Source organism: Sinohyriopsis cumingii, chromosome 3 (genome assembly GCF_028554795.1).
Source record: "Sinohyriopsis cumingii isolate HCF-2022 chromosome 3, ASM2855479v2, whole genome shotgun sequence".
Lineage (NCBI taxonomy): Eukaryota > Metazoa > Mollusca > Bivalvia > Unionida > Unionidae > Sinohyriopsis > Sinohyriopsis cumingii.
Genome location: NC_142963.1, coordinates 61,939,809 through 61,955,384, shown reverse-complemented (window position 1 = coordinate 61,955,384; position 15,576 = coordinate 61,939,809). Strand labels below are relative to the sequence as shown.

The window sequence follows — 15,576 nt, the reverse complement described above, 5'->3', positions numbered from 1 at the left end:
GGAATGAATACTGTTAGAAAAAGGGTAGGGAGGCAGAGTCCATTACAGAATTTTTACCCATGGGTGAAAGGTATATTGTGTTGCAGGTTCGATCTGACATAATGAGATTTGATTTTTCATAAGTGGGATTTGGAAGGGAGAGGCAATTTCTGTTGGGGTGTAAAGTATACCATTATCTACAATTATCTTACACCAGGCATTCATGTTAATTCTGACAGATTCAGTTTGGTATTTGCAAACAGCACAACAAAAATATTACAAAAGGATATTTATTATGGCATTATAATAAATAACTGCACATTTCAAACACTGTTGATGTTCTTGTACAATTTTGAAAAATCAAGTACAATGAGGAAATTTAGGAGATATGAATCAATAAAAATAAAGATGCAGCTGTTGATAATCATGACAACTTTTACCAATCAATTTATTTGCAAGAATTCAAGTAAAAATACATACAAAATGCATATAGAAAGATAGATTTACTAGTCAATTAACTCCTCAGCATAATTAATATAAAACATGTCATGACCATAATGTACAGAACAAGATCACTACATACTTAATCCATGCTAATCATTACACCAGAAGTATACAGGATAATCTTCTAATCTACAAAGGAAAGTGTTCTAATTTTAAAGCTTTTATTTTATTCTTCCACCCACCCACCCAGATCTTTTTCTACCAGTTAAAGGTAATCCTTTATACCCCTTCATCCCCCACCCCTACCCCTTCTATCAAGAAAACCCAGGTACTACTGTATATTTACATAAGGAGTTTGTTATCTTTAAAATAATAAAGACCTTCCCAAGAGAGAGAGAGAGAGTGCGAGTCATGCCCAATTTCAGAACATGTACTCAGTTTCGAAAACAGTCATTTCAATTAACATCCAGACCACTTCATTATGCAGCAATCTTTGGGGTCAGCCTCATGCTATTTCATTTTCATCTTTTACCGCTCATTGCTAGACATTTTGCTGATATGGCCAGAACTGTTCTATTCCCTGCCTGGCTGGTTTAAAGGTTGCACTGTTTATGCATAATTATTTTCATATGCTCACAGGTTATACTCAAGAACGACCTAATCTGTATCCTCCTCCTCCACCTCCAGGGAAGCCTGGCCCTCTCTGCCTCTGACCTTGACCTCCCTGACCTTGACCTTGGTTGCCTCCTCGTGGGCCACCAAATATTGATCTCCAGCCATTATTACTCTGACTCCACTTGACAACTAGAAACAATATGGCTGCCAACAGAAGTCCTTGTAGACCAAGCAGTAACCCAGCTAAGATAGCACCAACTGTTACAATTGGTTCAACAGTGTATGGACCTAGATTCCAGCGAGGTATACCCATCTGCAGTAGTCTCTGATTTAGCGAATCAAATATGGAAACTTGCTGGCCTTGCATGTATTGCTGCTCTGGATTCTCATCATGCCGAATACCACCCATATTCTAAGGAAAAACAAAAGATAAAAATGTCTCAATTTAAATTTTAACAATCGATGTATGAGAACATGTTGCTTTTATTTTCATTTAACTAAGGTTTATATATCATATTTGTTTCTAAACAGCAAGTGATTTTCCCTTTTGCAGGACCAAAATAGAGGTGCTAGGCTGGAGATTTAAACAAGTAACAAAATTTTTGTTTCCTTCTTGCATTTCTGGGCAAAATAAAAGAATTAATAATAATAAAAATATTTAATAATAATAACAAAAATAAAAATAATAATAGCAATAACAATAATAGTAACAATAATACCAATGATGACTTTATTTGGAGAGGGTTAGTTACAATAACTAATCTACTTTTTTGAGGCACTTTCCACTAAATTGTTTGATCATTTGGAAGTTCATATAACTTATAGCATTTAAACCCACACACACATGTACCTGAAAACACATATTCAAATACAATATATCATGTTTTACTATACAATCATCTGATAGAAAACTTAAGAGGAAAAAACATAATAAAAACAGATGGCTACATTTTTCACACTTGATTTCTTTTAGGATTTCATCCATTGTGAAAAGAATCAGGACTGGAAGACTTTGTTATGACACAGGAAATACCATTCCATACTAGTGAACCTGAATATTAAAAGATCTTTTTAAAAAAAAACACAATTCTTACTTGACTTTAGTGATATGAAATTTGTTACTTATCCCACCTCTAAAGTTTGGAGTGATTACTGATGTTGATAAGAGTGGACTTTCTAGACACTTCAGACAGATATTTGATCTTTCTTAGGAATATTCTTTCATGTATAAGTACAATCTTGATATCATTTATTACATCCTGAATATTGGCTATATGTTGATCTAATATTAAATGACATGCCCTCTTATGGAATCTGGAAGTTGTCTTACCTTTTGAAACACAAAGCATTACCGAAAATATATCACAGTAGACAAGTTGGATGAGACATTTTTTGTTAAATTACCCTATAGTGAAATGGGATGGACATCTTTTCTTAAGTAGCCAAAGATGAGAAAAACATGTAGTGCAAAACATTTTCATCTGTAAAGTGCAACTCTCAAATTCCTTTCTTAACAATCAGACTGCCATTGCCACCTTTTTGTCCTTCATATTTCTTGTTTGAAAAGAGTTCTTTGAAAGTGGTCAGTAAGTAAGCACTGGAAATTGAATTTCAAGCAGGGTATCTGCATTTAAAATTCAATATTAGCTTCTGGTGACGAGTTTTCCTGCACAGAAACATGCATTCGTTTTTCAATAACAGAATACTGATTAGATTAAAAATATTATTTTGCTGCCATATCACAATGAAATCTGGTTTGTGAATTTATTTCCTACAAAATCTGGAATGTAGATGTTCTGTCATAAAATTTGTGCGGTATACCTTTTAGTGTTGATGTACAAGTATGCCAAGTTTCATCCCTTAATGTTGAACAGCTTGGAAGATAGACAGTGGAAGGGAAAGTATGATGGAAAACATAAAATACTAAACCATTCCCATGAGGACGACATCCCAATGTGATACAAGACACACCTATTAGCGATGATGTACAAGTATACCATGGGTTTGAGTCAAGGATTCGGCCAATGTGGGTATTTGAGAAAGCTTACCAGTAGCTTCTTGTGGGTTGGTGGTTCTTCCAGGGGTTTTCTCGGGTTCTTCCTCCACCATTAATACTGGCCGCCATGCATAGCCTATCGTGTGCTGAAAAATGGCGCTAAACCCCAAAACAACAACAAGTATTCCAGGCTTCATCCCTTAATTTTAAATGACTTCCAAACTTAAGTTAATGAGCAGAAATGAAAGTATGACAGACAGATGGAAATGAAGCAATCTTGTTTAGGACGGTCACATAGGAGTCCAATAAATCGGTCCTAAAACTGGTATTAGCACATTGCAACAACCAACATACCAAATCAACTTTGGAGGCTGACCTATCTGACAGAACTGTCTTTACTCCATTATTGTTCTGTTTAACTAACCCGTCTCTGTTGAGCCTGCGGTCTTGCTCTTACATCGTCATCTGCAACTATTTCACCAGTGCTAAGTATTTTCACCATCACCAAGTAATTTAGTCAATTAACCTGGAAAAAAATGCAAGGAAAAATAGCTGTAGGTTAATAGATAATGCCATGAAAGCATTATATACTTTATAACAAGAGCACGTCTGAATACTGAATTCTTTTGTGCAGATATTACTTTCCATTTTTAGTTGCAAGACCTTAACCATTTACCTCTTAGCCTCAATATCAACTGACTCAGTCCTTACCCCAAGTGAAAACCATCCACAAATTTTGGTCCAGGTCCAGGTTCAAAAACCATTTTTCTTCTTTTTGTTACAGTAGCCATGGGCTTTGACCTTTTGACCCCTACATTAATATGCTTTTTCCTTACCCCCAAGTGCAAGTCATCCACAATGTTTGGCATAGGTTAGTGATGTAGAACTAATATTATTGTAACAAAAGCATTTTTTTCTTCTTTTATTCACAATGATCATGATGTTTGATCTCAAAATTACAAGAGTTTTCCATATCCCAAATGCAAGCCATCCACAAAGCTTGGTAATCACAGATTATAGTGAACTCAATTTATTGTGTTGAAACCATTTCTCTTTTCTTCAGTCAAAATGCCCTTAACTGTTTTAAGCTTCTGAGCCTAAAAATATAAGATTCTGTCATTGGCCAATGAAAAAATGTGTCATTCTGATAACCCAACTTACCATAATTTAATGACCCTAACCCAATAACATTTTATTACCAATAAAATAAATAATAAAACTGTACAGACAGTGCCTCGTTTTTCACATCTTAACTTGTAACTTTAGATTGGAAACTATCACATGAGCAAATACAAGCTAGATACAAATGTAATAACAATAACAAATTAGTGGTGACCTTCCTATGCTATTTTTCACACATTTCCAGAACCACATATTTGTTATGTTAGCATTACTCCATGTGCAATCTATCCACAGTGCTTGGTAACTATTGACAGAGAGCAACTCAAGCTGTTGTGCTGAAATAAAACTGGTAACAAAGTGATGGTCAGCACAGTCTTTGAGAAGGGTTATGTAGGACTCCTGTTAAAGGTACTCTGCAGTATTGCCCTTGAGTGGAGTTATCTTGGACTTGTGCTAAAGGTATACTGCAGTATTGCCTTTGAGTAGGGTTATGTAGGACTTGTGTTAAATATACTTTACAGTATTGCCTTTGAGTGGAGTTATCTTGGACTTGTGTTAAATGTACCTTACCATATTGCCTTTGAGTGGAGTTATCTTGGACTTGTGTTAAAGGTACTTTACAGTATTGCCTTTGAGTGGAGTTATCCTGGACTTGTGTTTAAGGTACTTTGCAGTATTGCCTTTGAGTGGAGTTATCTTGGACTTGTGTTAAATGTATTTTGCAGTTTTGCCTTTGAGTGGAGTTATCTTGGACTTGTGTTAAAGGTACTTTACAGTATTGCCTTTGAGTGGAGTTATCTTGGATTTGTGTTAAATGTACTTTGCAGTATTGCCTTTGAGTGGAGTTATCTTGGACTTGTGTTAAATGTACTTTGCAGTATTGCCTTTGAGTGGAGTTATCTTGGACTTGTGTTAAAGGTACTTTGCAGTATTGCCTTTGAGTGGAGTTATCTTGGACTTGTGTTTAAGGTACTTTGCAGTATTGCCTTTGAGTGGAGTTATCTTGGACTTGTGTTAAATGTATTTTGCAGTATTGCCTTTGAGTGGAGTTATCTTGGACTTGTGTTAAATGTATTTTGCAGTTTTGCCTTTGAGTGGAGTTATCTTGGACTTGTGTTAAAGGTACTTTACAGTATTGCCTTTGAGTGGAGTTATCTTGGATTTGTGTTAAATGTACTTTGCAGTATTGCCTTTGAGTGGAGTTATCTTGGACTTGTGTTAAATGTACTTTGCAGTATTGCCTTTGAGTGGAGTTATCTTGGACTTGTGTTAAAGGTACTTTACAGTATTGCCTTTGAGTGGAGTTATCTTGGACTTGTGTTAAAGGTACTTTGCAGTATTGCCTTTGAGTGGAGTTATCTTGGACTTGTGTTTAAGGTACTTTACAGTATTGCCTTTGAGTGGAGTTATCTTGGACTTGTGTTTAAGGTACTTTGCAGTAGTGCCTTTGAGTGGAGTTATCTTGGACTTGTGTTAAATGTATACTATATAAAAGGTAGATGTAAATACTATCAGCTGCTGATGAAGAGTTTTATAAAATTACATGACAATTTTATAAATAAAATAGTATCTGACATGCATGTCAAATTGGATTTTGACCAAAAAGCTCGACCATATACCACTTATATGCATTGTTTTGAGTTTTTAAAATATTCTCCCTTTTGAATTTAGTGTAATGCAGTGGAGAAATTCAGTTACATTGAATAACTCTATATACGAAAAAGCAGCTTCATATTACATGTGTTATCTTGAATCTGAAGTTACTGGAAATAAATGTTCTTCCAAATAAAAAAAATTGAGTCAAATTTATTTTTCCTTTAATGTGTTTGCTAAGAAAATAAATACTAGTTAAAATACTAAATCTAGTAAAAGGGATGTAACTCTAACAGTATTAAAAACATAACATAACTGCATGAATAGTTAACATTCTAATGTATTTAGTCAATTATAACCATGATCAAGACCAAACACTGCTATAAGAAATATCAAGGTCATTAAGGATTGTACATTTCTTCTAGATTGTATTCTTCAGGTATTTGCTCAGTGCTGAAAAAGGTTTCTGTTTGCTTTGTGTTTTATATAACTGAACTTTTCTTTTAATTGGTTTTGCTTGTGCTTGTGTTATTTTATTTTCCTCTTTTCCTTTTTCCTTTCAAATTTAGTGTAATGCAAACTACAAATTCAGTTACATTTCAACACTGTATATTGCAAAACAGTCTCAGATCAACTACCTGAAATGTAACGTGTTGTTCCAAGTACTAAATACCAAGTTAAAATCCTGCTTTTAGTAATGTTGTTTGCTAAAGCAAAAAACTAGTTATATTTTACCTTTAAACTTATTATACCTAGTATAAAATGATATCAACTCTGTAAGAGAAATATTCAAAACCTCAAGTGGCTGTATGTTTATGAAAAGTTAACATACTATTGTCTACTTGTGTGTGTATGAAAAGTTAACATACTATTGTCTACTTGTGTGTGTATGAAAAGTTAACATACTATTGTCTACTTGTGTGTGTATGAAAAGTTAACATACTATTGTCTACTTGTGTGTGTATGAAAAGTTAACATACTATTGTCTACTTGTGTGTGTATGAAAAGTTTACATACTATTGTCTACTTGTGTGTATGAAAAGTTAACATACTACTGTCTACTTGGGTGTGTATGAAAAGTTAACATACTATTGTCTACTTGGGTGTGTATGAAAAGTTAACATACTATTGTCTGCTTGTGTGTGTATGAAAAGTTTACATACTATTGTCTACTTGTGTGTATGAAAAGTTAACATATTACTGTCTACTTGTGTGTGTATGAAAAGTTAACATACTATTGTCTACTTGGGTGTGTATGAAAAGTTAACATACTACTGTCTACTTGGGTGTGTATGAAAAGTTAACATACTATTGTCTACTTGGGTGTGTATGAAAAGTTAACATACTATTGTCTACTTGGGTGTGTATAAAAAGTTAACATACTATTGTCTACTACAGGGTCTCTCCAAACTTTATGAAACAAGGACTATATTAGCTTTTTGAAGCAACTGTGAAAAAATTAAATGTATGCAAAATTGTTATAAATGAAATTAATAATGACAATTTAAACAATGTACTTCTAGACATATTAAACATGAAACTACATATCTATATCAAAACTATATACTTTTATATTGGTAAGTGTTAATTTTTTTTTTTTTTTGTACCATGCGGTGTTGTTCAGTGGGTAAGAAATCAAACCATGGGTCAGATCCAGCCATAGTTTTGATACCCTGGTCTACTATAATCATAGTTAATGGGAAGTAAGAAATATTAAAATCATTAGGGTTTGTATATGTGTATACAAAATATACATAATACAGAGGAAACAAATTATAAGCAGTCATTTCATCCAAAATATTGTATGTGTATTTATTTATGTGACTGGCATATGATCATACTCAACAGATGATTCAGATTCAAGATAGTCAAGTTTATCTATAAAAAAATTCACAAGGCAAAATAAAAAATATCTTTCCAGTGATCCGACCATCCCTGTTTCTCACTGCCAACCCTAGCACTTCTTACTCCCACTTGGTAAAAAAAAAAATTAAGAACAAAACAACAAACCCAAAATTGATTTGTGCATCTAATTTAGCCAGTTTTACAGAGCGCTTTGATGTGCTTAGTATGTTACACTGGTCAACAGTGAAATCATTACTGACTTGAAAAGGCCCTAATCTGTAGTATTTTGGTATGCCGAACACGAATATAACCGTGAAAAATTTGTATTGGCTCTCGTTTTGAAGATATTCATATACCTCATTTTCTATGTTTCACTGTGTAAATTTCTCCAGTAGGACTGCAGCAACATCCGGAATAATGATGTAACATTGCATAATACCATCATGCTCACATCATCCACAGTTGATTGCATCATTTTCTGATGCAATGCAATACTAATGCCATGCGGCTGCTGAAGTAAGTTGACGTCAGCAGTGTACTATACATGTGTAGGCCTATTATACTAATGCCAAGCGGCTGCTGAAGCTGACGTAAGCAGTGTACTATATAAAGCCCAATCAGATAGGTTCAGCATTTAAAATATTTTAGACGTTGTGCGAGACAGTTCAAGCTACTGTTACATAAAACTTATTATTTTATCCATTTACGTACAATAAAGAACAGTAATGCCTCGAAAGTGTGTTAATACCGCGGACAATTTTTGCTATATTTGTGGGGAAGTGACATTTGCCAACCAGAAGAAAAGTATCAATTCTCAAGTGAAGAAGGCATATCATCTTTACTTCGGATGCAAGGTTGGTGACCAAGACAAGCCTTGGGCTCCGCATATATGCTGTGCTACATGTACAACACAGCTTTCACAGTGGTTGAATTGCAAAAGGTCATCAATGCCGTTTGCAGTCCCAATGGTGTGGAGAGAGCCAAGCAACCACCTAAATGACTGTTACTTCTGCTTGGTTCCTCCTCTTTCCGGCGGAATAACGAAGCGAAAGAAGTCGAGAATAGTCTACCCAAACATTCCGTCTGCATTGAGACCAGTTCCACATGGTGAGGGACTTCCTATTCCAGAACCTCCAGCAGAATATTCTCTTGATTCATCTGACGAAGACAAAGGTGAGTCGACCTGTTCTTCTCTTGGTCCATCAGCATGCAGTGATCCAGATTTTCACTGTGGTGCATCATCAACCCCACACAGAATAACACAGGAAGAACTAAATGACCTGATTCGTGATTTGGACTTATCAAAGAACAAGGCAGAATTGCTAGGATCAAGACTCCAACAATGGAATCTTCTAGAAGAAGATGTCACAATTACTGCATATCGAAAGCGCCACCAGCAATTGGAGCCTTTCTTCAGAAAGGAAAGTAATCTGATATTCTGTTCCGATATTGAGGGCCTCATGAATGCTTTAAAAATCACTCATGACCCACAAGAATGGAGACTATTTGTGGACTCTTCGAAACTGAGTCTCAAGGCTGTGCTTTTGCACAATGGAAACATTCTTCCATCTATTCCAGTAGCGTATGCTGTCCACATGAAAGAGACATACGATAACTTAAGGCAGCTACTGAATTCCATTGAGTATAACAAGTACAGCTGGCACCTCTGTGGTGATTTGAAGGTAGTTGCCCTTTTAATGGGACTGCAGCAAGGATATACAAAATACATGTGTTTCTTATGCGAGTGGGATAGCCGAGCAAGGGAAATGCACTACATGAGGAAGGAATGGACTCACAGGCAGAATGTAGCCATTGGAGAGAAGAATATCCAACACCCAGCTCTGGTTGAGGCTCAGAAAATCTTGCTACCACCCCTTCACATCAAACTAGGTTTGATGAAGAACTTCGTGAAAGCCATTGACCGGACTTTGCCAGCATTCCGATACCTGCATGAAAAATTCCCTCGACTCAGCGAAGCAAAGATTAAAAAGGGAGTTTTTGTGGGTCCTCAGATTCGAGAGCTTTTCAAAGATGACCGGTTCAACAACTTGCTGGAAGGTGACGCGAAACAAGCATGGAATGCTTTTCGCCTAGTTTCTACAAACTTCCTCGGAAATGTTAGGGCAGAAAACTATAAGGAACTAGTAGAAGACATGTTGATGAAGTATAAGAAACTTGGCTGCAATATGTCTCTAAAGATTCACTTCCTTCATTCCCATTTGGATTTCTTTCCTAGCAACTGTGGTATTGTTAGTGATGAACACGGCGAACGTTTTCATCAAGATATCGCAACAATGGAACAAAGATACCAGGGAAAATGGTCCACTACAATGCTGGCTGACTACTGCTGGACACTCCTCAGAGATGCTCCCGAACAGCTGTACAAGAGACAGGCGAAGAAATCTAAGATGTAGTCAATGACTTGATTTTTTATAGGTAGGCTATTACAGTTGACCTTTTACTATTGGAATGCATTTCGTTATGTAAACATTAATTTCTTGCAGATTACAAAAAAACTAGAGCCAATTTTGCAATTTGACTGTCATATTCGTGTTCAGCACATAAAAATTGATAAGAATTGACTAATTTTATTTCAGTAACATGACTTTTGTAAAAATTTGTTGTCCAGTGTTATATAAATACTAATCATTATAATATATATAATGTTAAACAAATATCTACCAACCCTAATTTTAAAACCTGTGCAATAGGAAACACATATATTTTGGCCTAATGTAGATTTAAATTATCTTTAATTTAAGGACAAACCTTTGTATCTAGAATTTACTTAACACATCAACCCCTGGAGGTTTTTGTCTGAAATTCAAGTAGGAAACACATTTTGAAAGCTATTTCTCAATAAATCCTAAAACACCAACTTCCAGGTGATCTTCCAATAACATGCTGCCTAGTTGTCTTAGAAACATCGTTTTTCATTGGCTATTTGGCTCGCGCATGAGCAGAAGGGTAAAAGTTGGAGTTCTTTTTCTTTTTTTTGCTTAACGGACCCAGTACTTTCATATCGAGACCACTCTTTATTCCAAATGTCCATCTTATCCTACTTTTTGCAAAGGTTCATCTGTCTGTTTGCAGTTCATACCAGTCTGCCTTAGATCTGAGACCAAAAAGTCAGAAATCCAGACATAAAATCGAATTCCGACCACGGGCAAATTTTGGATAGAAAAAAAATTGGGTCCAAAAAATAAGGTTTTTCCCTCTGTATTTTGTAGTGCAACTAGAAATTCCAGATTTTTTGGTATCATTGTAGAGCTACACCTGTCTACCTTTCTATAATACCACCCACTTTAGTGTATCATACAGAGCTCGGCAGTAGGCTACTACCTCTTGCCACTTAAACTCGTCACCAGGGATTAATGTGTTAAATAAATTTTAGGTAGTTATAAATCATATTAATGAAAGTATAGGCAAAGGGCAATAGATTCCAGATTTTCAGATTTACTGAGCATTGGATGTGAACAGCCATCATGGCAGCTGTGTCTTTCTTGGCAACTGTTATTTTTTGGTTGAAAGAGTGGTCTTTTTGGACATGTAATACTGTCATGCCCAACAGTTAAACATTCATAAATCTTGAAGTTCTTAAGTGTAGCCCACAGGTATTAGGAAACTGGAATATAAATCTGTCTTACTGTAATCATCTGTACATCTCTTCTGGATTTATATGTACTTTCCTACAACTCTTCTAAACTTTACTTTTTGGGAAAGGAATAAGATGCAGATCTTTGTGTGTTTATTAAATATTGCAAACAAAGTATGGCTCCTGTAATCTAGATATATTCTCAAGACTGTCAGGGCCTAAATAATGATTTTAAAAAAGTAGTATGTGGTTTACTTTTTGAGAAAAGAAATATAATATAATTTGTCTGCAGGAGATACATATTAACAACAATCTGGTGCATTATGTGAAAGCTAAATGGGGAAACGGGGCCATTGTATATTTGTCTCTTTGCATCAAACTCATGAGGCATGCATGTTTCATTTAACAGAGCTGATGTCGCATTGCACAGATCCCAAACATGATAACTGTTTAAATCTAGACCTTGGCTGCAACAGGTGACTTAAAAAAGAGCAGAAATGGATGCAGCATGCACATTTTGATGTTTCAGAAATACATTCTTTAGGTGCAAAATACATTTCAACAGATAGCCATACAATAAAAAAATCCAATCTGCAAAGACATATTTAAAATTTAGCCATTTATTTTTTAAATAAAGCTAAAATTGATTCCTAAAGAAATATTTAATTTTGTTCACATGACAAGCAAACCACATGCATATAATTTTTAAAATACAAATTGGTTCCTGAATGTTATTCACCTTATTTCAGATTTGTTAATTGTGAGTTCTTGACACTGAATAGCCAGAGAATAATAATGTGAAAAGGACATTTCTATATTACCTTTTACATATAAGGAAAATACTGGACAACTGGAAACAAATAATAAAAATAAATAAACAAAATACTGTTCAGCATAAATATCAAATATCGACATGTTTTAACTCTAATTGCAAACAAAACTGGCAGTAAAGTTTTCTATGAACTGTTTCCTGATGCATACCAAATGTTAGAAATTTAAAAGTGGAATTTTGATTTATTTAATGTAACTCTTTAAGAATGGAATTCCTATACATTCTTATAAAAATAAATGATATAAAAGACTTAAAGTTAAAAACTATGCAGTGTATCTTATTCAATTTCTTACAAAAATAGGTCAAATTGATTCAGGTAAGTGTAGCTACCATAGAAAGGCAAATAAATCTATGATTCATCTAATTTTTGAGAGCATTAATGTAATATTTGAGTGTAACTGGGTGAAAACATTTTGGAATGAGTTAACTACATGTAGTTGGCATTGGATCTTAACCTACAAGTTGAATTAAATTTAAAAGAATTTTATCTTAGAAGCTGCAAGCAATGCTTATATTATTTATAAAAATCTCTGCCACTAAAAATGTAGGATAAGATTTCTTTCACCTACCTTAATAAAAGCATTTCAAGCAATAATATCTGGATAAAGTGTAGCTATCAGAGATTGGTATTTTCAAACTGCTATTCTTATTCAGTGTACAATTAATTATTCAACTTTAGTATTACTGATCTTATCTGGAGTAATATCCCAGCCCACATGTTCCATAACTGAGAAATACATTCTTCAGGGTAGATATATACAGTTACATGGAAATGCTCATTGCTCTAACATTGAAACTGAGTGAATTTTTGTTTTGTTTTAAATGTCCTGATTGAATTAAAGATGAAAACATCTTCTTTTGAAATGCCAATCTTGTAAAGTGTACGTCAATGTGGTCAAATAAAATTAAATATTAATTGTTGTCCTAAAAAATATTACTAAAGTAGTTTAACAAAAGTCAATTCAATTGTGAATACTGAATGCTCTGCATCTTACATGTCATCAAAAAACCTCCTGACAAAGATCATACATCACTGTAAACTTTAACCATGGTTGCCAGTTACTAAACTTGGTCAAGAAAAGAGGATGTCCGATGACAGGTCTATCATAACAAATAACAAGGGTGCATGAATTTGTTTTCAACACGAGCTGTTTTTATTATCGGAATCTGAATGTATACATTGAACAGCTTGTTCTGGCATAAAATTACACTGGAAGAGAGAATCATTGAAAAGTTAGATGAACTGTTCAGAGCTGTCTTGAAGCTATCCACTGCTGATGTGCACACAACATTGTCACTATGATGATTCAAGTCCAAAACTGTTTTTGCAAAGAAAGAATTTCTAAACTGTTCTGTTCTAAAATGCTCAACTATGAAACAACTACTGTTATTTGTTACTTGTATTTCGAAAGTGTTGTTAGTTACGAAGTTAGGCAAAGATCTGGCTTTGATTTGGCATTTATGTCTTACTGGTTTTAGAAATACATTGGGTAAGAGAGCTGGCACTAATCCCTCAACCACTTTGTAGAGGTATGTCAGTCAAATCATACTTCACCTGTCTTGGAGGGTTGATAGACCAAGGTCATTTAACATTTTGGTGACGCATCCTGCTTCACTGGTTGTAGTCACCAGATACAAATCATACTGCCTGGCATTGACCCATCATGATTCTGTTGATATCCTTGGTGTAGTAGGGATCCCAGACAAAACAAACATACTCCAGGATCTGACTACTGCCAGATAACACAACCATACTCCAGGATCTGACTACTGCCAGATAACACAACCATACTCCAGGATCTGACTACTGCCAGATATGTGGTTCATCTGCATGTCTGTGGACAGTGTCTGAATTTCTTTTGAGAAATGCCAATGGAGAGTTTGCTTTATTGGTCACTTTAATGATGTGCGATTCTGACATGAAATCTTCAGATAATGTTAGTCAAAGATATGGGTTTTCACTGACTTGTTGCAGTATGAGATAATTTAAGGTATAGATGTGGGATTTTGCTGTTTAGCTGGTCATACTCATAAGGCTGCATTTAGTGGCATTAAAAGTCATACTCAAATCGACTGTCCATTTTTCATGATGTCAAGATCATTCTGAAGGGTATGATTGTTACTTATGGTGCAAAGAAATAGGAGGGGTCCCAGTACAATTCCCTGAAGGACATAAAGGGCACCAGAGTTGACAATGATTGCTTCAGATGATTCTCCATCTACCACCACTTGTATGTGTCACTTTGTCAAGAACATGAAATCACAGTACATGATATTCAACCCTGTTTGAATTGGATCACACCTTAAGGTTGACCGTGTCAAAATGTCAGTGTAATTTAACAATGAATTTCTGAGGGCATGTCAATAACGACCTTCCAAAGGAATATGGATGTACTGGGATACTATAGTCATACAATGTAAGAAATCAACCTAATATTTATTAGGCTTAATGTCTTATATTGTATGATTAACTTTGACTATGTTCATCTTCATTTACAATTATTGCTGACAATGAATTTCATGCATTATCAATTTCATTTTCATTCCATGTTATATTAAAAATATTGCACGCTATCCTGGTGCTTCTTTCTGTACTGTATACGTGTTAATTGCTAATAGGAAAAAAAATTATATTAAAAGGTTTTTGTCCATATCGTAATAAATTTGCTACAGACATGAAAAAATACATATAAACAGCCTACATGTTTTAGCAATAAAATCACATTTTATCCGTTTCGAAGAAGCATTACAGTACAGTAAGGAGAGTAACGTATACTTCTCGACTATTGGGTGAAGTAAACATGTCATGCTGTTTGGACTAGAAATCTATAAACATGTTAGGCATGTCAACTGAATGACACAACAAAAAAATAACAATACATATTGGTTCTTTGTTGACAAAGGTTTTGTTGCTTCGTATTTTATAACAGGATCACACTCTTACCTTCCTATATATATACATTTATATACACGGTTTTGTGACGTGTCGTAAGTTGTCTCCCCTAAGAGGACCCAATCGATGCATGATTGATACGGACTTACAGGTACATATACCACGATTTTGAGATATAAATTCGAGTCACTATATTTAAAAAATGTCTATATGCGTGGTTAAAATGGTTAAGAGAAGGCCTTCAGTAACAAATTTAAAGCATTACTTTAGTATATTATACCTTAAATACTGCAAAATAAGTCCCAAAACATGATGACAGCAAGAAGGATAATCACCGAGTTTTCAGCTCAATCAAATGAGGGATTGCTTCAAAATGCTATTGGAGAGAAATACCCCAGCCAATCGAAAACGTTTAAGGGTAACGTTTAACGTTTGTTTAGCAAAGCATTAACAATAAATGGTAAAACCCGGATTGCTAGTATTGAACCTCATACTTGATATTGATTCCGTGAGGTTACCTCACACAGACTCCTAAATAAGCACATAACAAACAATATAAATATTAAACTTGGTGAACGCTATTGAAAATATTTATTAAAAAAAACGAAATAAAAAACTTACATGATTAAAAATATTCAAATAGAGCATATCAAGTTTTTTTA

The 15,576-nt window shown here is 34.6% G+C and overlaps 1 protein-coding gene across 5 annotated transcripts; it reads right to left on the bottom strand.

Moving 5' to 3' along the window:
- Positions 1 to 255: 255 nt before the first annotated feature.
- LOC149802962 (protein FAM241B-like) lies at positions 256 to 15,304 on the bottom strand. Of its 5 annotated transcripts, none has more exons than XM_089952491.1 (3): positions 15,195 to 15,304; positions 3,459 to 3,560; positions 256 to 1,450 (listed from the first exon to the last, which is right to left on the bottom strand). In XM_089952491.1, the coding sequence occupies exons 2-3, from the start codon at positions 3,534 to 3,536 to the stop codon at positions 1,070 to 1,072; spliced, it is 459 nt and encodes a 152-aa protein (XP_089808617.1). In that variant the 5' UTR covers positions 3,537 to 3,560; positions 15,195 to 15,304; the 3' UTR covers positions 256 to 1,069. The 5 variants fall into 5 exon arrangements, with proteins under 5 accessions (XP_089808617.1, XP_089808618.1, XP_089808619.1 ...); XM_089952492.1 differs by lacking the exon at positions 15,195 to 15,304 and adding an exon at positions 14,966 to 15,030; XM_089952493.1 differs by lacking the exon at positions 15,195 to 15,304 and adding an exon at positions 12,011 to 12,039.
- Between the last annotated feature and the right edge of the window lie 272 nt (positions 15,305 to 15,576).